This window comes from Bombina bombina, chromosome 4, assembly GCF_027579735.1.
Source record: "Bombina bombina isolate aBomBom1 chromosome 4, aBomBom1.pri, whole genome shotgun sequence".
Taxonomy (NCBI): Eukaryota; Metazoa; Chordata; class Amphibia; order Anura; family Bombinatoridae; genus Bombina; species Bombina bombina.
This window is the reverse complement of record NC_069502.1, coordinates 783708275-783735498: the sequence shown is the minus strand read 5'-3', so window position 1 is coordinate 783735498 and position 27224 is coordinate 783708275. Positions and strand designations below refer to the sequence as shown.

The 27224-nt window shown below is 36.0% G+C and overlaps 1 protein-coding gene across 6 annotated transcripts in view; it reads left to right on the top strand.

The window, feature by feature from the left end:
• The window catches only part of AKT3 (AKT serine/threonine kinase 3), a 995132-nt gene that overhangs the window by 917864 nt on the left and 50044 nt on the right, over positions 1-27224 (top strand). For all 6 annotated transcript variants that reach the window (XM_053711160.1, XM_053711156.1, XM_053711157.1 and 3 more), the window contains one exon: positions 15345-15447. In XM_053711160.1, coding sequence (XP_053567135.1) covers positions 15345-15447 — 103 coding nt within the window. The remainder of the gene's footprint in view (positions 1-15344; positions 15448-27224) is intronic.

Here is a 27224-nt window from a genome sequence, read left to right as displayed (position 1 = left end):
AGATGGTATTTTAAGTCTCTACTTCCTATTATTTAATAGCTATTATCTTATTTTTATTTTTATTAATATAACAAAATCTGTTTAAGGACAGACTTTGCTGCTTCCCAGAAGATTTCTGGTTTTGTAGATAGGCAGCATTATATTTAGTATAATCCATTTCCCAGATTTTTTATATCTAGGATACTAGAATTTATGTTGGACCCTTTCCAGGCCCATTAATAATTTAGCTTTCAGAGAGATTATTGAAGATCAGCAATATGTGTGTCTGTATCGATAGAGAGTACTCTTCTATTGAAAACAAATATATTTGAGATATTTATATGTTTTAGACTCACACTTAAAAGATCTCTGATCAGGATACTGTATGCGCCAAACATTATTTAGCTTTAATGTTGTACAGAACCTTCTAAATATTTTTGCTTCCCTATATCAATGTAGATTCCAAGTGAAATCTGTCCAGTTCTAGTTGTTAGGTCATATTAAAGTCACCGGACAATACTAAGTTTTTCCCAACACAAAAAACAACTTTATTTCTACTTTGTTTGGGGTGTATATTACATAGACACCATATTTTATTCTTCATCTCTAAATAAATATCTTAAATATCTAAATTTTGATGTAATATTTTGTATGTAAGGTTTTTTCTAAAAAGAAAAGCAACTTCACATTTCCTTTTAATACAAGGTGTGGCTATAATCTCCCCGACCCAACCACTCTTCAGTTTACAAATTTCAGAATCTTTCAGATGTGTCTCTTGCAGGAAGACAATATCTTTTTTATGTTGTCTTAAATTGACAGTCTAGTCCAAAAACACTTTCATGATTCAGATAGGGCGTGTAATTTTAAACAATTTTCCAATTTACTTTTATCACCAATTTTGCTTTGTGCTCTTGGTATTTTTAGTTGAAAGTTAAAGGGACATGGAACCCAAATTGTTTCTTTCATAAATTAGAAAGAGCATGCAATTTTAAACAACTTACTTATTTACTTCTATTATCTAATATACTTCATTCTCTTGATATTCTTTGCTAAAAAGCATATCTAGATAGTCTCAGTAGCTGCTGATTGGTAGCTGCACATAGATGCCTTGTGTGATTGGCTCACCCATGTGCATTGCTATTTCTTCAAAAAAGGATATCTAAAAAATAAAGCAAATAAGATAATATAAGTAAATTGGAATGTTGTTTAAAATTGTATTCTCTACCTGAATCATGAAATAAACATTTTGGGTTTAGTGTCCCTTTAAACCTAGGAGGTTCATATGCTAATTTCTTAGACCTTGAAGGCTGCCTCTTTCTGAATGCATTTTGACAGTCTTTCACCACTAGTGGGTGTTAGTTCATGTGTGTCATATAGATAACACTGTGCTCACTCACGCATGTGGAGTTACATAGATGCCAGCCCTAATTGGCTAAAATGCAAGTCTGTCTAAAGAACTGAAATAAGGGGGCAGTTTCCAGAAGCTTAGATTCAAGATAATCACAGAGGTAAAGGTGTATTAATATAACTGTGTTGGTTATGCAAAACTAGGGAATGGGAAATCAAGAGATTATTTATCTTTTACAAAAATAACAATTCTGGTGTAGACTGTCCCTTCAACTGTCTTATAAAAAACAGAGTCCACAGCACCAAGTCTTAAGAATAATCTTTGTCTTTTATTCCAGCATCATGGCACACAACAGCAACCATCAACGTTTCAGGTTATTCACCCTTAATCATGGTAATTGTTGCTGGTTGCTGTTGTGTGCCATGATGCTGGAATAAAAGACAAAGATTCTTAAGACTGGGTTTTTTTTACTTGAGGGGTGTTTGCAGTTGCCCCTATATCACTGGCACCAGGCACAGTGCTGTTTGTTATTTGGACTGTTGTTGTATCTTTAACTGTCTTATGATATTTTCTTTCTAAAGTGGTGATAGTCCACAAAAATTCTTCTGGGAATTCATCTCCTGGCCACCAGGAGGAGGCATAGACACCCCACAACAAAGCTTTAAGTGCCACTCCTACTTCCCTCTATATCCCAGTATTTCTTTGTCCCTTCAAAGAGAGAGGCATGAACAGAGGTGTTGAGAATTTCTTAAAGATTTACAGGAAATTAATCTAAGAATCTTTCCATCAATGGATAGTTCCTAGAAGAGAGGGAAATAGGAGAGTACTGGCTGTGCAATGTAAAGCTCTTCTGGGATGTTCTTTAGCAGCCTCCTGCCTGGCCATGAAGATGTACAGTACAGATGGGCTTTCTGCTGTATCCTCAGTGCTATCTTTGGTAAGAACAGTAGAGTGAGCATTGTGATAAATAAAACAAGGTAAATACTTTACATCAATAAGCATTAAAGGGACAGTCAAGTCCAAAAAAAAACTTTCATGATTTAAATAGGGCATGCGATTTTAAAGAACTTCCCAATTTACTTTTATCACCAAATTTGCTTTGTTCTCTTGGTATTAGTTGAAAGCTAAAACTAGGAGGTTCATATGCTAATTTCTTAGACCTTGAAGACTGCCTCTAATCTGAATAAATTTTGACCACTAGAGGGCATTAGTTCACATGTTTCATATAGATAACATTGAGCTAATGCACGTAAAGTGACCTAGGACTGAGCACTGATTGGCTAAACTGCATGTCTGTCAAAAGAACTGAAATAAGGGGGCAATCAGCAGAAGCTTAGATACAAGATAATTACAGAGGTAAAAAGTATATTAATATAACTGTGTTGCTTGTGCAAAACTGGGGAATGGGTAATAAAGGGATTATCTTTATTTTTAAACAACAAAAATTCTGGTGTTGACTGTCCCTTTAAAAATATAATACAAATAAAAATAAGCCACAGTGCATACAAAAAAAGGATATGTATTAGAGTCCAAACTAAAAAGCTGAACCAGGATGGGATAATTAATCAAATGCTTGATTGTAGAGGTTCAGGTAGTAATATAGAGGGGAGGAAAAGAAATACAATAGTGAAGTACATTAAGACCAGTGCATTCAGCCCATAAGGAAAGGTACGCACACTTAGAAGAGCTATAACTAAGCTCTTAATAATTTTGCAGTTATATATATAGCCCCAGGGCTCTCAAGGAAACTCCAATGATCCAGTATAAAGTGAGATACAATTTATTAAAACCAAGGACAATAAAACAGACTGTATCCTTCAGGAGTCAGTAAAGCATGTTTCTAACTGTTACGAGTGAACAGCCAGGTAAGCTAAAATTCTCAAAACAGTATGCCTTAAAGACCTGACAACTTGTAACACAAATGTCCGTATAAGTCCAAAAAATCTATCGTACGTTTCGCTGTTATATAACCAGCTTTTTCAAGGATATTGTCATTCAATGTGTGTAGCCTTTTTACATATCAAGTCTCATTAGGAAAAGTCCTCATTGGTATCAAGTCTTTTCCTGTTTTTTTTTTATTGCACCTCTTTGTACTGAGCGCGCACTCTCTGCAATTTTTAATATTGTCACTTCTTTTATGTCGGTGTCCCCTTAAGGTGTCCCACTATTAGCACGGTGCGTGCATTACATAGCTGGGAGTTGGAGAGAGTTCACTTGTTTTATTCTCCTGCGGTCCCAGTTATTTGGTTGGCTAAAAGCGCAGTGAGGTGTCTCATATCTAGGTGTAGGAGAGAGCTCTCTAAGAGTCCACAGCTCTTTTTTAAACCAGCGCACTGTGGGTATATTGTCTCAGAACGGATGGTAATATAGCTCCTCCCGCCATTTTTACTTTATTTAATTTCTTCTCCTCTATGGTACGGCGATCATGCTAGGGCAGATTTCTAATCACATTTTTACGCTAGTGTTAGGATTAAATTAAGCTCTTACTGATTGATGTATATTTTGTTATTCACTGCATAGTTTATATTACTGCAGGGTCTTAGATATTCACATCTCTGTGGTATTGCTTATTATATTTTTCACACTTTCATATTTGTAGTGCTACAGCACATCTTTATGATTTTTTCTTTGTTACTTGAACTGTTATCAAGCCTTATTATGGAACAGGCTAGGGCTACCAATTCTAGGTTAATCCCTTTTCTTACATTATAATGCAACACAGTATGAATCATCTAGAAAGTCATGTTTTTGGGTAACTCTCAAATTTGATAATGTAGAATAATTTCCTGTCTAAGAAATTTCTGTTTGCATCTGATTCTTACGTGTTCCCAGGACATAGCAAGTGTATTCATACTGGTGTATGGTTATTTTTGGGAAGATTCTAGTTTGCTGAGAAATAGTATTTTTTTTCTTGGAGACAGCTCATGGTATATCCTTCTACTACTGTGTTATATAGCTTAGCTTATTGAGAGTTGATTTTACCACAACTTAACATGGACTCTCAGCTTGGGTATTGTATCCCACATGTTATGAAGCTATGGACTCTCATCATTTAAGAAGGAAAACAGAATTTATACTTAACAATAAATTTATTACCTTCAGCTAATGTGAGTCCGTAGCCCCCACCAAATTTTTGTATATGGGTGACAGTTGTCATTTGCACCACATAACCCTGCTATCTTTCCTTCCTACCTTTTTTTCTGTCTCCTTTGCATGGCTATACGTAATCTGTAGAGGTAGAGGAGGTAAAGCTCTGTGAGGGTTCTTGACCTCCTGATAGGCTGCAATATATCCCACATGTTATAAAGCTATGGACTCTCATCAGCCGAAGGAAATAAATGTATTGGTAAGTATAAATTCTGTTTATGTAGATAAAGATTTTTACAGCTGTACGATGAAATATTATAATTATTTGCAAATTTAGTTACAAATAATTTGCTGCCAGCTACACTTGACCTAAAATGCAAGAGTTGATATGGTAGCCTTTTGTCCTAGAACGATTAGTCGTTGTGAATATTATGGTGAAAACAATTAACAAATATAATGTTTTATTTATAAATATATATAAAATATAAAAAGATAATTAATTGCTAACTGATACTACTAATTACAATCTACATCCCATCCATTTACCATTTGGTTATTCCTGCTGTGTTTATTTACAATTGTAAAACTTATTCTTCAATATTTTGTTCCAAAATATGCAAGAAAACCTGGAAAGCATATTTTCTATAAAATATCCAGTCATTATATGTTCAGTAGCCAAGAAATTATTTGAATAGAAAATAAACATTATAAATAGTAGAGATAGGAAATAGTAGAGACGGGGGAAAAAAAACAAATAACTGTTATTTTGATATTTTTAATAGCTGAGGGCCAGATTACGAGTGGAGCGCAAATCTTTGTGTGTGAGTGATAAGGGGTTTATTGCGGGGGTTTGCCCTCTTCGGCTTACTGCCCGTATTACAATTTGAAAGTAAACGCGCAATCACTATTTATGCTAGAATTATTTCTGTGACTTCAGAGCTCTGGTTAACTGTTTTAGAAACCTAAAAAAAAAACACATCAAAAATACATTACAAAGTATAGTTACACTCATAATAACACCATCAAAAATTATTTAAATATTACACACATAAGTTATAAAGGGCTCAAAGATATGAGATCTCAGGAGTAAGGAAAAAAAGGCAGACAAAGGGTTTTAAAATTGAGATGCATACATATACTTATCTAAAGATGGATATGTATATGTATGTGTGTGTGTATATATATATATTGTGTATATATATTGTGTGTGTGTATATATATATATATATATATATATATATATGTGTGTGTGTGTGTGTGTGTGCATGCATATGTGTATATATGTATTTACATACCTATATAAACACATTAATGCATATGTACACATGTATAGACATATATATATATGTGCAATGGAGCCCTTTGCAGTTAAGTAGATTGAAACATGTAAAAACATTTTTACATATTTATACAATATTAATTTTTAATAAAGTTTTTAACTATGTATTTACTATAAATATTTCACATTCCAATGTTCTGTAGACAGTAGAATATGTTCTAAGTATTTTTAAATATATATTCCTATAGGTATATATATATATATATATATATATATATATATATATATATATATATATATATATATATATAGTACAAAAATACCATCAGATATATGTAGAAATATTTATTTATGAATAAATAAAACATATTCTGCTATGTGCAGAACATTGGAATTATGAAATATAAATATTTTCATGTTGGGTTAGCACACATGAGAATATGCAATTAGGTTTGTGCAAGAGTGGTAGTTTTTTCCCCCAATGTTTTTCTCCGTTAACTTCTATGGGGGAATACGTGAACACACACGCAATATTCTAACTTTGGCTTTTTATGAGTTTACTTTCAACTCATAATACGAGCGCAACCTGACAAGTGCAAAAAGCTTACTTCTAGTGATCTTGAGAAAGCCACAGCAAGTGGTGAAACGCATTGATGGTCCTACTGCCTACTGCCCAACAAAAGGAATACATAGTGACCAAGGATTGCAAAGGATTGCATTGGCACTATTTTTCTTCATCCAAAACTACAGATACTCTCTGCGCAGAGTGGAAGCCGGATCTACTTTCAGGAGAAAAAATTGGCGTGTGACGTCAACGACTATCAGCGAGGCTGCAGCGTTACCTATGCCAGAAGGTGAGTGGAGGAGACATACCCACGAAGAGACCGAAAGGCATGCAGAGGTAAAGTAGCCGATATTGCCAATTATACACACGATCCAACTACGAACTATTACATCAAAATGAAACTGGGCACTTTATAAACTACAGAACTAAGAAATTATACAGGCACAAGGAACGTATATTTAAAGGAAAATACAATTGGGACTAGTCGTTTATTGAAACGATTCATATATATACACATATTTTTTACTTTTCTTCTCAAAGTGTGACTTTACTTTGTTTTGAGTGCAAACAGTCAAACCTTTTGTACCAAAATAATAAGGTGGATTGGTGATATATCAGCTATTCAGCTACTACCGCAACATAAAGAGTGGTGCACCACTATATTTCTAAACTTGCAAACAAGTTGTATATGTAAATCCCCAATTTTCTTTTAACTCTATGCAATAGCATTATTAAATTATTGAAATACTTGCCTTTACTCTTTAAGTTCTTAAATATTTAAGACTGGTCATAAAATTAGGATTTTACCTATGTGTTTATTGAAATAAATGTGTTTGTATTTTATAACAAATTTGCTTTATTGATTTCATAATATATTCAAACAACATTTGCCTATATCAGTGACACATTCCCTGCTGCTGTTTAGCAAAATCGAACCAATTCAGGATTTTACCTATGTGTTTATTTATTGAAATAAATGTGTTTGTATTTTATAACAAATTTGCTTTATTGATTTCATAATATATTCAAACAACATTTGCCTATATCAGTGTAATAATTTCTAATATTATAAAAATTTTTGCTTTCTAAAGCACAAAATAATTGCATAATTCATCGTAAATTTATTTAATAATAATTTGTGCAATAAACAATGAAGAATTTAAATTTTAGATAATGTTAGCTTTATATTGTCTAAAATTTGAGAGATATAAGTGGGTGCACTAACTTTTGTGCGCAAGTGATATCGGGTTTTTGTGCTCATATTGCAAGTTGAAAGTAAACACAATCGCATTTTACACTCATTGGGTTAGCACAACTGAAACCCTTACGTAAAGGGTAGTGCATTAAAAGCTCTCCTGGCTTGGCGTAGAGTACCTCCGGTCCTCCGGTCCTTAAATCAGTACTCAAATCCTCAGGTCCTCAGCATATATCTTATAACCAAAATTTAGTGCCCTGTGGGTGTCCTTAATGCACATTAACATTGATTCTCCAAAAATACCCAGACCGGCACCAAACTTAAGATAAAAGGAGCAACTTTATTAGAGATATTTTAAAAAGGATATAGACACACCAAATAAAACAGCAAAGTAGCCTACCAAACAGCTACAACATGTTAAAAGATAGAACGGCTACAACCTGGGCCCGATGACGTCACTGACGCGTTTCAGGTGTAAAACCCGTAGTCTAATAAATTTACTAGTTTGGTGCCGGTCTGGGTATTTTTGGAGAATCGACAACATAAATATATTGTAAATTATGGTTACACTCATAACTTCTTTTTTTTAATATTAACTGAATAATTTTTTATCATATAGATATTTTTTTTAATATATAGATAATTTTTTATCATATAAGAGTTAAAAGGTTTGTGTTTGACTGCAAAGGACTATATTGCAAATATACATACATACATATACATGTCTAAATGTGTGTATATATATACAGTCGTATGCAAAAGTTTAGGCACCCCTGTCAATTTCTATGATTTTCATTTATAAATAATTGGGTGTTTGGATCAGCAATTTCATTATGACTGGACACAGTAATATTTCAGTAGTGAAATGAGGTTTATTGGATTAACAGAAAATGTGATTAACAGCCCACAGACCACCTTCAAAGACCTACAACATCATCTTGCTGGTGTCACTGTCCATCATTCAACAATTCAGCGTATGGGAGAGTGAAGACTTTTCTGCACACACCACAAACAGAGTCACTTGAGGTATGCAAATGCACATTTGGACAAGCAAGCTTCATTTTGGAAGAAGGTGCTGTGGAATGATGAAATAAAGATTGAGTTATTTGGTCATAACAAGGTGCGTTATGCATGGCAGCAAAAGAACACAGCGTTCCAAGACAAACACCTGCTAGCCACAGTAAAATTTGGTGGATGTTCCATCATGCTGTGGGGCTGTGTGGCCAGTGCAGGTACTGTTGAGGGTCGCATGGATTCTACTCAATATCAGCAGATACTTGAGAATAATGTTGAGGAATCAGTCACAAAGTTGAAGTTATGCCAGAGCTGGATATTTCAACAAGACAATGACCCAAAACACTGCTCAAAATCTACTCTGGCATTTATGGAGAGGAAAAAGTACAATGTTCTGTAATGGCCATCCCAGGCCCCAGACCTGAATATCATTGAAAATCTGTAGGGTGATTTGAAGCAGGCTGTCCATGCTCTGCAACCATCAAACCTAACTGAACTGGAGATGTTTTGCAAGGTGGAATGGTCCAAAATACCTTCATCCAGAACCCAGGCACTCATTACAGGCTATAGGAAGCTTCTAGAGGCTGTTATTTCTGCTAAAGGAGGCTCTACAAAATATTGATGCAATATTTCTGTTGGGGTGCCCAAATTTATGCACCTGTCTAATTTCGTTTTGATGCATATTGCACATTTTCTGTTAATCCAATAACCTCATTTCACTACTGAAATATTACTGTGCCCTTCAGTTATTTGATAGATCAAAATGAATATATATATATATAATTATAAATAAAAATCATGGAAATTGTCAGGGGTGCCTAAGCTTTTGCATACAACTGTATATATGTGTGTGTGTGTTCATATGTATTTGTTTTCTACAGTATATTTACTGTACATATTTCAGATTCCAATGTTCTTCACATAGAAAAAATTTACTTTCTATTATGAAATATATATTTATATTTGCTAATGTTAATGTAAAATAGATATCTATATATATATATATATAGGAATAATTACATTATCCTGTATGTGACGATTATTGGAAGGTGAAAAATGACTACCTCCTGTCGGGTTAGCATGCAAGCGATGGGTTTTTTTTTCTTCCGCGCTCTCCATTGACTTCCATGGGAAGAATACGTTAACGCAAGTCCTTTGGTTAATGCATGTCAGGTTTCGCTTGCGCACAAACTTTTTAGTTTCAACTTGTAATAAATGCGCTACCCAAGGCACACAAATAGATTACTTCTAGAAAAGTTTACGCTCGAGCAAAGGTGCTAAATAGCACGCCACTTGTAATCTGGCCCTTAGCCAGGTGATCAGTAAAATCAGACGGGTGGTGCACACACTAAAAAGGCCCTAAGGAGAACACTGTATATGTTCCTTTGTATATACAGAAAATTAACAATTCTTAATATTTTGTATGATCAACATTTGTCTTAATGACAGGTTTAACTCATTCTATATGTTTGTGTAACATTTCGTAATCTATAATATTCCAGCACTTAATTAGAGCATCAAAGAGAGTGTCTAATCATGTTAGTGTGCTTCACACTTATCCTCCTAAATATGGTCAGTGACGTTTAGGCACAGGGATTGTGGAGGGAAAACCTGCAAATAGTTCTCTTCCATACAACTTTAAAGGGCCATGATACCCAAATGTTGAAACACTTGAAAGTGATGCAGCATAGCCGTAAAAAGCTGACTAGAAAATATCACCTGAACAAATCTCTGTAAAAAAGAAAGTTATTTTACCTCAAAAGTTCCTCAGTAGCCACATCCCATTGTAAAGGACTTTTAAGCAGATCAGTATGTCTGTAACAGGACAGCAAAAGGAGCGAGCATTCGCGCACACTCATATTATTTCCCTATTTAGTTTAACCCCTTAGTGACCAGAGCACTTTTCCATTTTCTGTCCGTTTGGGACCAAGGCTATTTTTACATTTTTGCGGTGTTTGTGTTTAGCTGTAATTTTCTTCTTACTCATTTACTGTACCCACACATATTATATACCGTTTTTCTCGCCATTAAATGGACTTTCTAAAGATACCATTATTTTCATCATATCTTATAATTTACTATAAATAAAATGATAAAATATGAGGAAAAATGGAAAAAAACACACTTTTTCTAACTTTGACCCCCAAAATCTGTTACATATCTAAAACCACCAAAAAACACCCATGCTAAATAGTTTCTAAATTTTGTCCTGAGTTTAGAAATACCCAATGTTTACATGTTCTTTGCTTTTTTTGCAAGTTATAGGGCCATAAATACAAGTAGCACTTTGCTATTTCCAAACCATTTTTTTCCAAAATTAGCGCTAGTTACATTAGAACACTGATATCTTTCAGGAATACCTGAATATCCCTTGACATTTATATATTTTTTTTTAGTAGACATCCCAAAGTATTGATCTAGGCCAATTTTGGTATATTTCATGCCACCATTTCACCGCCAAATGCGATCAAATACAAAAAATTGTTCACTTTTTCACAAATTTTTTCACAAACTTTAGGTTTCTCACTGAAATTATTTACAAACAACTTGTGCAATTATGGCATAAATGGTTGTAAATTCTTCTCTGGGATCCCCTTTGTTCAGAAATAGCACACATATATGGCTTTGGCGTTGCTTTTTGGTAATTAGAAGGCCGCTAAATGCCACTGCGCACCACAAGTGTATCATGCCCAGCAGTTAAGGGGTTAATTAGGGAGCTTTTAGGGAGCTTGTAGGGTTAATTTTAGCTTTAGTGTAGTGTAGTAGACAACCCCAAGTATTGATCTAGGCACATTTTGGTATATTTCATGCCACCATTTCACCGCCAAATGCGATCAAATTAAAAAAAAGTAAAATTTTTCACAATTTTAGGTTTCTCACTGAAATCATTTACAAACAGCTTGTGCAATTATGGCACAAATGGTTGTAAATGCTTGTCTGGGATCCCCTTTGTTCAGAAATAGCAGACATATATGACTTTGGCGTTGCTTTCTGGTAATTAGAAGGCCACTAAATCCTGTTGCGCCTCACACGTGTATTATGGCTAGCAGTGAAAGGGTTAATTAGGGAGTTTGTAGTGAGCTTGCAGGGTTAATTTTAGCTTTAGTGTAGAGATCAGCCTCCCATCTGACACATCCCACCCCCTGATCCCTCCCAAACAGCTCCCTTCCCTCCCCCACCCCACAATTGTCCCCGCCATCTTAAGTACTGGCAGAAAGTCTGCCAGTACTAAAAAAAAAGGGTTTTTAAAAAAAAATGAAATTTTTTTTTAGCATATTTACATATGCTACTGTGTAGGATCCCCCCCTTAGCCCCCAACCTCCCTGATCCCCCCCAAAACCGCTCTCTAACCCTCCCCTCTGCCTTATTGGGGGCCATCTTGGGTACTGGCAGCTGTCTGCCAGTACCCAGTTTACAATAAAAAGTGTTTTTTTTTTTCCTTTGTTTTTTTTTTTCTGTAGTGTAGCTTCCCCCCCCCCCCCACCCCCCACAGACAAACCCCCACCACCTTGCTGATTATTTTCATTTTCGATTTTTTTATCTTTTTATTGATATAATATTGGGCAGTGTAGCTTTTCCCACCCGCTCCCTCCCCGTGCACGCGCCCGCCCCCACCCTCCCGTGCACGCGCGCGCGCCCGTGCGCGCCCCCAGCCACCCCCGCCCACGATCCCGCCCCCCTTCACTTCCACAGGGCCATCGATGGCCGCCACCCGCCTCCCGGTCCGGCTCCCACCCACCAACACAGGGAGCAACCGATCTCCGGTGCAGAGAGGGCCACAGAGTGGCTCTCTCTGCACCGGATGGCTTAAAAATGTTATTGCAGGATGCCTCGATATCGAGGCATCACTGCAATAACCGGAAAGCAGCTGGAAGCGAGCAGGATCGCTTCCAGCTGCTTTCCACACTGAGGACGTGCAGGGTACGTTCTCAGGCATTAACTGCCTTTTTTCTGAGGACGTACCCTGCACGTCCTCAGTCGTTAAGGGGTTAAGGAAGTTTACTATGAAATCTCATGAGAGTTCAGTAAAAGAGTTCATGACCTCAGCACTGCTGATGCTGATTGGCTGCTGTTCATTTCTTCATTTTTTAATTTTTTTTTTACCTGCAGCTAAGCAACAGCTGAAGTATAACTTTTTACACAGAACTTACACTGCTGAGCTGAGGAAATTGTGGGGTAAAATATCTTCATTTTTTTACATAGAGATGCTCAGGTGATATTTTCTTGTCAGCTTTTTACAGTTATACTGCATCAGTTTCAAGTGATTTAGCATATGAGTATTATGCCCCTTTAAGCCAGAATGGGTGTCAAATTAGAGTGGTAGTTCTCTTTGTTCAAAGTGTAGCTGGTCTTGCACAAATCACCAACTCCGGAATAGAAAAATAGCCCCACACCTGAATATTTCTTTCAAAATATTTAAGTGTAGGTTTTACACAGTATTGTGTTAGCCTTTCTTGTTGCCAGATCTTCACTTTGCTTTTACAACCAAACATTTAATTTTTTTAATTTTTCAAAAAACAGGATGTTTTTAAGTCTCAAATGTGAATTTTCTTTCTTTGTTCCACGCTACAACACATTTAGCCTTTCCTTTTTTATGAAGATGTGGCTCAGAGAGTGCTTCCATCCTATTAAAACCATTCATCTTTTGACTGAGCTTTTGCTTATTTGGGCAGGAAGTTCCTGGTTCAGCTGTGCTTGAATTGTGGATGCAGATGCTGTTCTATTCTATAATGCCATTGACTTGATAATCTGGTCTACTGATGGTGTGATCACCTTAGGTCTGCCTAATCTGGCTTTGGAGGAAAATGATTTGGTTTCAGAATATCTTTTCAATACAATTCTTTTCAGCCCCTGTTCAAAATAGTTTTACAACACTCAGAAGAATGACTTGTGCTTGAATTGCTTCACTTAAACTTCTTTGACGTGATTACAAAAAGGTATTTCAACTAATGTCCTTTTTCAGAGGCCCTAATAGGAGCACTAGAAGAACTACTAGCAGGACCATTATTTAATTATCAGCTGTTAATTGTTGAAAGGCAAATACAACTCACATGTGTGCTACTATGTTACCCTTTTTGAAATTTATGTTTTATAAACTTTATAAGCAAAATAGTGAGTGAAGAGGATATTTATATAAATGGCAGTGAGATAAAAACAAATGTATTTGTCTTATGTTAAATAATGCATTCTTAATAAATAAGTATCAACTGAATACAATATTTTACTACTTTTAAAAAAACAATCAAATAAAACAAGCTAGGGGTGGTCGACTCAGACTTTTTGGTAGGGCAGTTTCAAGAAAATTTATGTTGAAATTCTAAAATGAGCTCCCCCACCAAAAAAAAATAAAAAATCTAAAGAGTAGCTGTCCATCTCTCACTGTCATTTATTTTTAAATTAAGCACCTCTTGAGGTACCTAAAGACACAAAACAAGCACACACACACAGGCACCCATAGACATCCACATGCGCACACACAAGGCACCCATAAAGATCTACATGCACCGACACACACAGGCACCAATAGACATCCACATGCACACACAAGGCACCCATAAACATCTGCATGCACCGACACACACAGGCAGTAATATACATCCACATGCACACACAAGGCGCCCATAGACATCTGCATCCAACAACACACATAGCTATCCTTAGATGCTCACAGTCAAACATCCACAGCTCTTTAATTAGAGTAAAATGGTGGTGGGGTTAATATCTGTTTTCAAACTGGAATTCCTAGTCACCTTCTTCACATTACGCTTTACTCTGGGATTTTACTTTAACACAGGTACAGCAACGCAGAAAACATGCCCCCTAAATAAATATAATATTTTATAAATGGCCACATTAAACAATACAAGTATGACAAATATATAAATGTTGTTGCGCCCCAATCAAATCAACCATTTGGACAGCTATACAAAGAAAATATTGAAGGAAGAAGTGATCTCTGCAATGCCTAGACCCTTCCAACACAGACAAATCAGTTTTTTTAGATATTAGTAATTTCTTCCTTCCCTAAAAATATGTTAAGGGTAGTATTGTAGTAGTGATTGTACTTTTATACATTTTTTTCATACATTCTTCTAGCAAAAATAATAATAAATAACCCTTTATGTAACTTACATGCATAAATCTGTCCACTTTCTATGTTGAATACCTTATACTACTTTATTTTGAAGCCAATGCACTATAGAACTATCACCATATACTACAAAATATTCTGTTGATTAACCCCTTCAGCTTCATCCAGTAGGTCTTAGACCTAGGCACCCATCCTTCGCTGCCAAAACTGGACATAAGAGAGCAGATTTAGTGTCCCATGTAATGCACTCCAGCCTCATGTACCAGCCATATAATCACTAAAAAGTACAAGTCTGTCTGATATGATTCTGCCTTTTGCAATATAAACATCACCAGACAGCCTTCAAATTCAGCTCTCTATTCACTCGTGTGTGTGTGTGTTTCAAGTCCCTCACAAGGAAAGAACAGCCTACTGCCCAACCTCTCTCACAGACCAAGCAAACTGCAGCTTGGTGTGACTGTACCCACTGCATAAACCTCTGCCAACAGTCATACTTCTAATGCAGATATGGAGTAGTTACAATATAAGTATTTATGTTGTAACTACTCCATATCCGCATTAGAAGTATTGCTAGAAGACAATTTATTTTAAAGCTGTTTTTTTATTTATATCTTAATAATTTTATAGTCACAATAAGTGTATTTCTAATGTGATTTCATTTTAAAATTGTATTTTGATGCAATCTTAAAATAAATATTCATTCAAGCACAATATGAACTTTGTAATTTGTTGTAGGAAATATTATCCTTAACAAAGTGTTTTGTCTTTATGTTCTCTTTATCTTAGCTTGTACCTCCTTTTAAACCTCAAGTATCATCAGAAACAGATACTAGATATTTTGATGAAGAATTTACAGCTCAAACCATAACAATAACGCCACCTGAAAAATGTAAGTATTGCTTTAAGAATGTTTATAATAATCCTAACTATATAACAGGACAGTCCAAATCCAATGCTCATGAACCACAAGCAGGTCAAATGTAAAGATCTTTTATTAAAAGGGAAATTCTAATGCAAAAAGATGCAGCTCCTGAGTGGGACTTTACCTATATGTTTAAATCCTTTGGCGGTGATCTAGCCTCACTAGTACAAAAATGACATGCACTAACAAATTATGTCATTTTGTTGTGCATTAGAATACCCCTAGTTAAAATAAGCCTGTAATAAATCTCTTCTACTCAAGCATGTTTTAAAGGGATACTAAACCCACATTTTTTTCTTTCATGATTCAGATAGGAGTAAATTAGAAAGTTGCTTAACATTGTATGCTCTATTATAAACTTTTTCTTTCGTTCTCTTGGTATCTTTATTTAAAAGCAGGAATCTAATCTTAGTAGCCGGACCATTTTTGGTTCAGCACCTGGGTAGTGCTTGCTGATTGGTGGCTAAATGTACCCACCAATCAGCAAGCGCTATCCAGGGTCTGAACCAAAAATGGGCCGGCTCCTTAGCTTAGATTCCTGCTTTTTCAAATAAAGATACCAAGAGAACAAATAAAAATTGATAATATGAGTAAATTAGAAAGTTGCTTAACATTGCATTAAAAAGGAAATGTCATCAATGTAAGAATGCACTGTACTGGATTTTCTACAGTTCAGTTGTGTTGCACTGTTTTTAGTGGGTATTGGGTTACTCTTTAAAGATTTAAGTTTAGGGTTTTTTTATATAGAGAACTTGTTTCATATTAATAATGAGGTAAAAAATATACTTTAAGATAAACAATTAGCATGATTTATATAGTGGACATAATTATATGTAACATGCTATCAGGCTAATAATATATGTTATTGTGTTATGTACAATACTTGCTACACAACCCATCTCTAATAACAGGAAAAAGTGGTAGTGCGTAAAAGACCCACATTTTTTTGTGGATCAAATATAGAAGATTGACTGAGCAGGGTGTGTGATTTAATAACTTCCTTAAAAGAGAAAGCAACCACACACAATGTAGGTTTGAATAAAACCTCCTTTAAAATATGAGGATACAACACCCAATACATACTTGTATGCTGTGTTGCAGCAATCAAGACCGATTAATAATATCAATTATATATGAAAGTAAAACATGGTATGGGCTCTCTGGTAAGTTGAACATAATGTAAATCCCAAATTAGGACTATAAAATATGTAATCAGGTGTAGAGAAGACCTTAGCTTCTGCAAGCCACCTATTTTTATTTCTTTTGTTTTTAAAATGTTGAGTATATTTTAATCAATGGCCAACTGAATTATAACCTTTTCCCTAGTGAAATTAGTCATTATTTCCTTTACAACATTTTTGAAATCTATTGCAACTTTGCCGCTTGAAACCGAGTGATCCAACTTCTTCACTATTTGAAGTATGCATTTACTAGAAACAACTGAAGCAAAGTTACATCATTGTTATGGAACAAAACCTGAGTGTTCTTTTTGGGGGGTTTTGGATTGCAAGTGGTGTATGATTAAGTGACTCAGAAAATAATTTTATTAACAGAAACTACAACAGTAAGCAGTAAACAGACAATGAGAAAATAGCTTCTCAGTGATGAATCAGCTGTTTACACAAAAAAGCTTGTTATCACACAGATAGGCGACCACAACACCTTGAAACTATGGAATAACAAATGGCACCAGACATGAACAGGCAAGAAGAGCGCTGCTCGTAGGAGTACCAGTTTCTCTAGAACATTCAATGATACATTAAGGAATATGTGAATTTTATGAAATATATAACAGTTTATATCTACATGTTGAATGAGCACAGTGAAGTTCTTTGTTCACTTCTTGGAATGTCAAAGGTCAAAAATTGAATTCTGAAGTTTTAACTTCTTTCTGCTCGAAGGAATTGTACATCTCTTTTATCTCTCCAATCATAATCCAGTGTAAATGTTGTCATTGTATGGATGGGAGGGAGGATAAGGCAACTGCACCTGCCTTTTAAGAATATATGTTATTTGGTTATTACATATGTTCACCCACAAGTGAGTAATCTTACATCAGGAGTATTCAGCTAATGTCCTTAAGGAGACCAGTCAAAGAAATATAGATCTCACTATAAAAGGAAAGTAGAATAATTGAGTTTGATCAACTCATCTGTTCTCACTAAGCAAGATTCTGAAATGTTTGTATTGTTGTGCCCTTCAAAGTATTGAGCTGCAACTTCCTGATATAAGTAATATTTTGAGTGGTATCGCTATGTTTATCAGTGCAGCTTAGTTCTTGCATGGCTCAAGTAATTGAGTCTTGTTCATTTCCCTTTCTCAATATGCATAATTAATGGGAAGCACTAGTTGTGTTGGAAAGCTTATGAAAGGCTTCCTTCACATAACCATTGGCCACTATCTCTACTATAGTTGGTGAGGCCAACTCAACACTTTCTTTCTCCTCATTTTAATACTTCTCTCTTCCCTTTAATTAATTTAAAGGTTTAAGGACACTCTGGGACTTTTTAAAGATTTTATGTGTATTATTGTATTTTATTTTATTTTTTAATTTCCGTTGTGTTTTCTTGTTTTTTTCAAAGACGTGCAAATTTCAATGACTGTTAATACTTCTGAGTGTTCATAGTCAATGCAAAGCTCCTTTTACATGCCAAACAGTTCCATGACATATTTCTTTATTTATATGGTAATAAGCTCAGAAAAAAGGACCCATGATGTACAGAGAGACAGCATAGGGAAAAAGATGCACAAAGATGTGCTTTTTTGTGTAGTCCACCTTTCCTGAACACCTCCACCACCATTGTCTCACTTTTTGTAAAGTGATTGAACACCCCATCTGCCTTAACCCATTTTTCCTTTTCAAACTGTCTTTGTGTGCACAGGAATTGCAGCAGATATTATAGAGGATACATTTCCACCTGATTTGGTAACTCCTGGTGAAGAGGACAAGGTATGATGTAAGCCCAAACCTATGTCCTTTATTCTGCTTGGTAGAATATTCAAGTGATCATGACATTGCTGTTTATTTAGATTGTTTATGAAACATTAGGTTTCTTCCATATCTTTTAAAATCTATGTAGCATGAGTCAGTCACCCTCCCAAAACACAAAGCAAAACTTAGCTATGCCATCTGATCCTATCATTTTCCTGATACAGGGGTGTAATACTACTTTATAAGCTTTTTGCAGAGTTTCAAATTCAAGGTTATTCAAATCCATTAGAAAACCAATGTGGATTTTGAGTGCCCTCACAATGGATAAACTCCACCTGTACTTTGCATTAATGAAATTGAGTGGCATTTTGCTCTGCATTCTTCATTTAAGTAGTTTTCTTTCAATAGTGAGAGTCCACGAGCCAGCCACCACACACAACAGCAGCAACACACCCCAAATATTAGTGCTTTAATCCCTCCCACTTTCCCATTATTCCTTAGTTGTTTTTTCTTGCCTCCAGCAAGGAGGATGGTTAGACCTGAAGTGCTGATCTATACTTTAATTGAAAGGGGTTCTCAAACTGATGTTAGACCTGAAATGCCCCTCAGAGAGCCGTAAATAGAACAGAGGGGTGTAAAGGAGTATATTGGCAGTGAGAGTAATTCTCCTTCAGGAGTTTGTCACTTGTCTGCCACAGGTGTTGCTGGGACTTGTCCTGCAGCATTCTCCTGTTGGTGTGTTGGAATACTCTTCCCTTAGAAATACTACACAAGATGGACTCCTCTACTGGAAGTAGGTCCCCTGCAGCTTCGTAAGCACGGTAGAGTGAGTGCCGACAGCTAACAAGGTACTTGCACTCACATAGTCCACACGCATTAATACATAAACATGATTCACATAGACTGGACATAGTTACATACACCATACAGTTTTAGGCACATACAGTTTTAGGCACTTTTGCACAATTACAGTAAAATTGAGGTACTGTCTCTTTAAATGTATTCCTGGTATTAAGTACATACCAGAGCTTTGTTCCTCTTTTCTTAGCAGGCTCTCAGATGATCAAGATTTTTTTTTGGAGATCATTTACAGAGGTTTCTCAACTTCCTTCTGTGCAAAAACGTTTTCCTGCCAAAACTGTGTTCTGTTTCTCTTATTCCTCACAGACAGTAGCCATCTTTGATGAAAGACTGCAGTTTCTCCTTAAAGTGGTAAGCACCCATAGTAACTACAGTTTTGCATACATTTATATTTAACCCTTTATTGACTCAAACTATAATTTCTTATATTTTAAAGTACAATTTTTTAATCTTAATGAGACGGCACCTATTTTTTTCTGATTCCCTAACAGGGACTTCAGTCTAACTCTTTGAAAAATTGAAGGTGTGGGAGACTATTCCAAAAAGATTTCCACTGTGACTAGGCAGACTAACATCCTTTTAGAGAACATTACCTCCTTTATTGTATCCTATGGACAGAGAAACTGTTAAGGTTTATTCAGGAGCTATATGTTTCATCCAGCTGTTACTGTAGTCTACATACCTGCAGATACTACAGTATTTTAAAGTACATTTTGTTTAATCTTAAAGAGACAGCACCTATTTTTTTCTGATTCCCTCACAGGGACTTCAGTCTAACTCTTTGAAAAATTGAAGGTGTGGGAGACTATTCCAAAGAGAGACAGTGCTATTTCCACTTTGACTAGGCAGACTAACATCCCTTTAGAGAACATTACCTCCTTTATTGTATCCTATGGATAGAAACACTTTTAAGGTTTATTCAGGAGCGATATGTTTCATCCAGCTGTTACTGTAGTCTACATACCTGCAAATACTACAGAATGGTGTGACAATATCTCTGCCCTTATTTCCCAAGAAGCTTAATTCCCAAGAAGCTGTTGCAATAACTTGCATAAATGTTGCTATGACTGTTCTGGTTAAAAGAGCCTTATGGCTAAAGTCATACTCTGCTGATAAAGGGCTAGTTTACACGCTAAATAATTTTTTCGCTCGCACTTAAACACAGCTAAAAGTAAGCTTTAAATGCGGGCGGGTTAGAGTGCATATTGTAGTGAATATTATCCTTATTATTATTATTATTTTTATTATTATTTCAGTAGTGTACCCACAAAGTGTATTATGTGTTTAGACACAATAAATATTATGGAACCCCTATATCATTCTGATAATGTAACTCAATATTTATATAATAGCGGTTACCAACTTTGCAGGGGCAATGTGTGCAATTTAATAACACTCTAAATTATATCATTTGCAAAGCATAATATATATATAAAACCTGAATCCTTTTAGTTCTGATTTGTCTATTAATTAAACTCAGACCTGATTAATAAGAAAACTTAGGCCTAGATTTAGAGTTGGGCGGTAGCCGTCAAAACCAGCGTTAGAGGGTCCTAACGCTGGTTTTTACCGCCCGCTGGTATTTGGAGTCAGTCAGGAAAGGGTCTAACGCTCACTTTGCAGCCGCGACTTTTCCATACCGCAGATCCCCCTACGCCATTTGCGTATCCTATCTTTTCAATGGGATCTTTCTAACGCCGGTATTTAGAGTCGTGGCTGAAGTGAGCGTTAGAAATCTAACGACAAAACTCCAGCCGCAGAAAAAAGTCAGTAGTTAAGAGCTTTCTGGGCTAACGCCGGTTTATAAAGCTCTTAACTACTGTGCTCTAAAGTACACTAACACCCATAAACTACCTATGTACCCCTAAACCGAGGTCCCCCCACATCGCCGCCACTCTATTAAAATTTTTTAACCCCTAATCTGCCGCTCCGTACACCGCCGCCAGCTACGTTATCCCTATGTACCCCTAATCTGCTGCCCCTAACATCGCCGACCCCTATATTATATTTATTAACCCCTAATCTGCCGCCCCCGCTATCGCTGACACCTGCATATTTTTTTAACCCCTAATCTGCCGCTCCGTACACCGCCGCCAGCTACATTATCCCTATGTACCCATAATCTGCTGCCCCTAACACCGCCGACCCCTATATTATATTTATTAACCCCTAATCTGCCGCCCCCAACGTCGCCGACACCTACCTACAATTGTTAACCCCTAATCTGCCGACCGGATCTCACCGCTACTATAATAAATGTATTAACCCCTAAAGCTAAGTCTAACCCTAACCCTAACACCCCCCTAAGTTAAATATAATTTAAATCTAACGAAATAAATTAACTCTTATTAAATAAATTATTCCTATTTAAAGCTAAATACTTACCTGTAAAATAAACCCTAATATAGCTACAATATAAATAATAATTATATTGTAGCTATTTTAGGATTAATATTTATTTTACAGGCAACTTTGTAATTATTTTAACCAGGTACAATAGCTATTAAATAGTTAATAACTATTAAATAGTTACCTAGTTAAAATAATTACAAAATTACCTGTAAAATAAATCCTAACCTATGTTACAATTAAACCTAACACTACACTATCAATAAATTAATTAAATACAATACCTACAATTATCTACAATTAAACCTAACACTACACTATCGATAAATAAATCAAATAAAATACCTACAAATAAATACAATGAAATAAACTAAAGTACAAAAAATAAAAAAAGCTAAGTTACAAAAAATAAAAAAATATTTACAAACATTAGAAAAATATTACAACAATTTTAAACTAATTACACCTACTCTAAGCCCCTAATAAAATAACAAAGACCCCCAAAATAAAAAAATGCCCTACCCTATTCTAAATTAAAAAAGTTCAAAGCTCTTTTACCTTACCAGCCCTGAAAAGGGCCCTTTGCGGGGCATGCCCCAAAGAATTCAGCTCTTTTGCCTGTAAAAAAAACACATACAATACCCCCCCCCCAACATTACAACCCACCACCCACATACCCCTAATCTAACCCAAACCCCCCTTAAATAAACCTAACACTAAGCCCCTGAAGATCTTCCTACCTTATCTTCACCTCGCCGGGTATCACACCGATCCGTCCTGGCTCCGATGTCTTGATCCAAGCCCAAGCGGGGGGCTGAAGATGTCCATGATCCGGCTGAAGTCTTCATCCAAGCGGGAGCTGAAGAGGTCCATGATCCGGCTGAAGTCTTCTATCAACGGCATCTTCAATCTTCTTTCTTCCGGAGCCATCATCTTCCAGCCGACGCGGATCCATCCTCTTCTACCGACGCCTACTCGCCGAATGACAGTTCCTTTAAATGACGTCATCCAAGATGGCGTCCGTCGAATTCCGATTGGCTGATAGGATTCTATCAGCCAATCGGAATTAAGGTAGGAAAATTCTGATTGGCTGATGGAATCAGCCAATCAGAATCAAGTTCAATCCGATTGGCTGATCCGATCAGCCAATCAGATTGAGCTCGCATTCTATTGGCTGTTCCGATCAGCCGGATCATGGACCTCTTCAGCTCCCGCATGGACATCTTCAGCCCCCCGCTTGGGCTTGGATCAAGACATCGGAGCCAGGACGGATCGGTGTGATACCCGGCGAGGTGAAGATAAGGTAGGAAGATCTTCAGGGGCTTAGTGTTAGGTTTATTTAAGGGGGGGTTGGGTTAGATTAGGGGTATGTGGGTGGTGGGTTGTAATGTTGGGGGGGTATTGTATGTGTTTTTTTTACAGGCAAAAGAGCTGAATTCTTTGGGGCATGCCCCGCAAAGGGCCCTTTTCAGGGCTGGTAAGGTAAAAGAGCTTTGAACTTTTTTAATTTAGAATAGGGTAGGGCATTTTTTTAATTTTGGTGGTGTAATTAGTTTAAAATTTTTGTAATATTTTTCTAATGTTTGTAAATATTTTTTTATTTTTGTAACTTAGCTTTTTTTATTTTTTGTACTTTAGTTAGTTTATTTCATTGTATTTATTTTTATGTATTTTATTTAATTTATTTATTGATAGTGTAGTGTTAGGTTTAATTGTATTTATTTGTAGGTATTTTATTTAATTTATTTATTGATAGTGTAGTGTTAGGTTTAATTGTAGATAATTGTAGGTATTGTATTTAATTTATTTATTGATAGTGTAGTGTTAGGTTTAATTGTAACTTAGGTTAGGGTTTATTTTACAGGTAATTTTGTAATTATTTTAACTAGGTAACTATTAAATAGTAAATAACTATTTAATAGCTATTGTACCTGGTTAAAATAAATACAAAGTTGCCTGTAAAATAAATATTAATCCTAAAATAGCTACAATATAATTATAATTTATATTGTAGCTATATTAGGATTTATTTTACAGGTAAGTATTTAGCTTTAAATAGGAATAATTTATATAATAAGAGTTAATTTATTTCGTTAGATTTAAATTATATTTAACTTAGGGGGGTGGTAGTGTTAGGGTTAGACTTAGCTTTAGGGTTTAATACATTTATTATAGTAGCGGTGTGGTCGGTCGGCAGATTAGGGGTTAATAATTGTAGGTAGCTGGCGGCGACGTTGTGGGGGGCAGATTAGGGGTTAATAAATATAATATAGGGGTCGGCGGTGTTAGGGGCAGCAGATTAGGGGTACATAGGTATAATGTAGGTTGTGGCGGTGTACGGAGCAGCAGATTAGGGGTTAATAATAATATGCAGGGGTCAGCGATAGCGGGGGCGGCAGATTAGGGGTTAATAAGTGTAAGGTTAGGGGTGTTTAGACTCGGGGTACATGTTAGAGTGTTAGGTGCAGACGTAGGAAGTGTTTCCCCATAGAAAACAATGGGGCTGCGTTAGGAGCTGAACGCTGCTTTTTTGCAGGTGTAAGGTTTTTTTTCAGCTCAAACAGCCCCATTGTTTTCTATGGGAGAATCGTGCACGAGCACGTTTTTGAAGCTGGCCGCGTCCGTAAGCAAGGCTGGTATCTAGAGTTGCAGTGGCGGTAAATATGCTCTATGCTCCCTTTTTTGGAGCCTAACGCAGCCATTCTGTGAACTCTAAATACCAGCGGTATTTAAAAGGTGCGGGGGGAAAAAAGCACGCGTAGCTAACGCACCCCTTTGGCCGCAGAACTCTAAATCTAGCCATTAGCTTATTAAAAGAATTAGAAATAATAAGCAATATTTGAATAAAGCAAATCAATAAGCATACATCATTACAATGATTTAATGATTATCAGGTTAAAACTAATGAAAACAATCACTAAATTGTTTTACTTGCAGTAGCTTGCATGTATAATAGAGAAACAGAAACTTTTGTTATTTAAATTCTCAGCATAGCTGGCAAGAATCAGGTAAACTAATAATTCTGGCAAACCATAAGAAAATGATATTATTACCAGATTTCTGATTGACCCAGTGTTATTGTCGACAGATAAGACCGGGTTAACAGGAATTACCAAACAAAAATATTTGTGACTATAAAGGGCAAACCAGAATTGATTAACTCACCTGATTCAATAATAAAACTTTGAATATAAATGTAAAGAGCATAAATCATATTAACAAAACTGTTTCATATAGGTTTGTTTCATACTTATCAACATTGTGGGATCCTTCACTGGGGTTCAGTGTAAAAAGACCCTCTTAGGTTACCCCTGGACCCTCTCTTGCCATTATCCTGACTTGTCTATCAGCTTAGCCTTCCATCTCCTCTGGATAGGGTGTGGTCATTATGCATGCTCAGTGTGGCCCCTTGTGCCATCTGCTTTTGTCCCCCTTCCCCTTTTGTGGGTGAGTGTGTATTTTATGGAAAATGCTTAACTCCACCCCAATTGATAAGGTTAGGTTCACATAAATGATTGGCTAACACTAATTATAGATTAATTAACATTTTTGTTAATAAGCTAAGATTTAGCAGATAGAATATTTTTCCCTCGGAAGATGGCACTCATCACTAAGCTATAACAGACAAATATGTATTTTATAAATATATTCTGAAAAACAAGTCGGTATCTCGATTTGACCGTTAACCAAGGTTGAACACCACTAATGTTTATAGAAAAAGAGACTTACTGGAACCATGTATGACAAACATGGGGATATGTGTGGATATTTATACCAATAATATGATGATAGGAATCATGCAGCTATGTTGGGGACCTTGAATATCATAGTAACTAAACATGGATTATTTTGATAAAGTACAAAAACTTCACAGTAAGCAATTATATACTGAGAAGCAGCACTAGCTAATAGCTACATATTAATACTGAAAAATAATATATATGTGTATGTGTACCTGAATATTTAAGGAAATACACATGCTCAATTGTACCTTATATTATATAGCACAGACATATGTGATTAATATGCAATATCAAAATGGTGAATTATACTGCACAATTGTCCTGACAGTATTATAAGTTGAAAGTAAATTATTTGTGCCAAAACAAAACCCAATGTGCACTAACAGCTGGACTTTGGATATCGCAAATGTCTCCTCATAGACTTCAATGGATCACTCTTTAAGAAAATAAACTAACACTTATTAAGCAGTGTGCTAACTAGACACCGCATTAGACCTACGGTGTTAGAGACCCGAAGGTAGCTATATATATTTTTCATTCCAATGTTCTTCACATAGAAGAAAATGTTCTTTTTATTTATATATAGTATTTAGCCGGTGGCCCAGCACTCCTTCCAGTCATATCCTCATTGAGACTATGTTAAAATGTATTGGTAAAGGAGGGCACTCACAAGACTTTTTTTAAATCACAGAACAGTGCAATTTTTATTTTCAAATGCGTTTAACTTTAAATAGAATGTCGACGTTTCAACCACATTATGGGCCTTCTTCAAGACAAATGTGATCTGAAAAAAACACAAAACATACAAATGGATTCTAAGTGAACAATATGACATAAAAATAAAAAAACACTAAACATTTATTAAAACTTCATTACAGCAGTGACACCCCTCCACCACAAAAAATAACACAATAGCTCAAACCTGAGCTCAACATTATAAAAACAAAAGAAAAAGAAAGAGGATAACTTTCTCTCACACAGTAGTCCTTTATACTGGTGTTTTTAAACCTCCTCATAGGTGCACAGGGCACAGCTATCAATATACAAAATTGTTCACGGCCGCTAGCAACCTAACATGTAAATCACCTACTCATGACGAACAAGTGCAAAACACCCATAGAACCAACACAAACAATCATTGAGTTTGAAAAAAAGGGGTTTGTCTGCATTGCCAGTAAATTATATATTTGCATAGCCCTAGAGAGCAATTGCCACCATTACATCAACACCTGCACTGCATTTAAATTGCTACCTCACACCACCTACGTGCATAGTAACCAATACACTGATGTGCTGACCAACACAAAATGTGGGTTATTATGCCTACCCCAATCATATTGGCTAATGTGCTTATACCTAGATAAAATAGCGCCTCATAGGACACACCATTACAATCCCCACCATACCAGAACCTATAAACCAAATAAGTAAAGGTAGACAAACTCCAAAGTACCACAAAATGAATATCTCATATGCAGCCAGCTAAAGCATGCGATCAAATAACCTTCGCTAAATCAGAGACTCACTATTTCAACCATAATTGCAAAACAGTCCTCTAACCTTTATGTGTCAACAGCTCAAACAATGGGATAAACACAAACGGCATTTCAGGTACTTACTAGTGCAATGCAGTGTACATCTACTCAAGACGGTGTACACGCTGAACTCCCAACAGAGCAACGACATTGATGTACCGGAAATGCCATATACCTGGCATTTAAATAGACCTGTCAACATGGACGGCAACCAATCATCAGGGTGTATAGATACACGCCCCCACATAGGAGAACCTGTCACGGACATAACCTGCACACACCCCCTTGGATAGATAGTCAAGCTGTGATAAACCTAATTCCAGT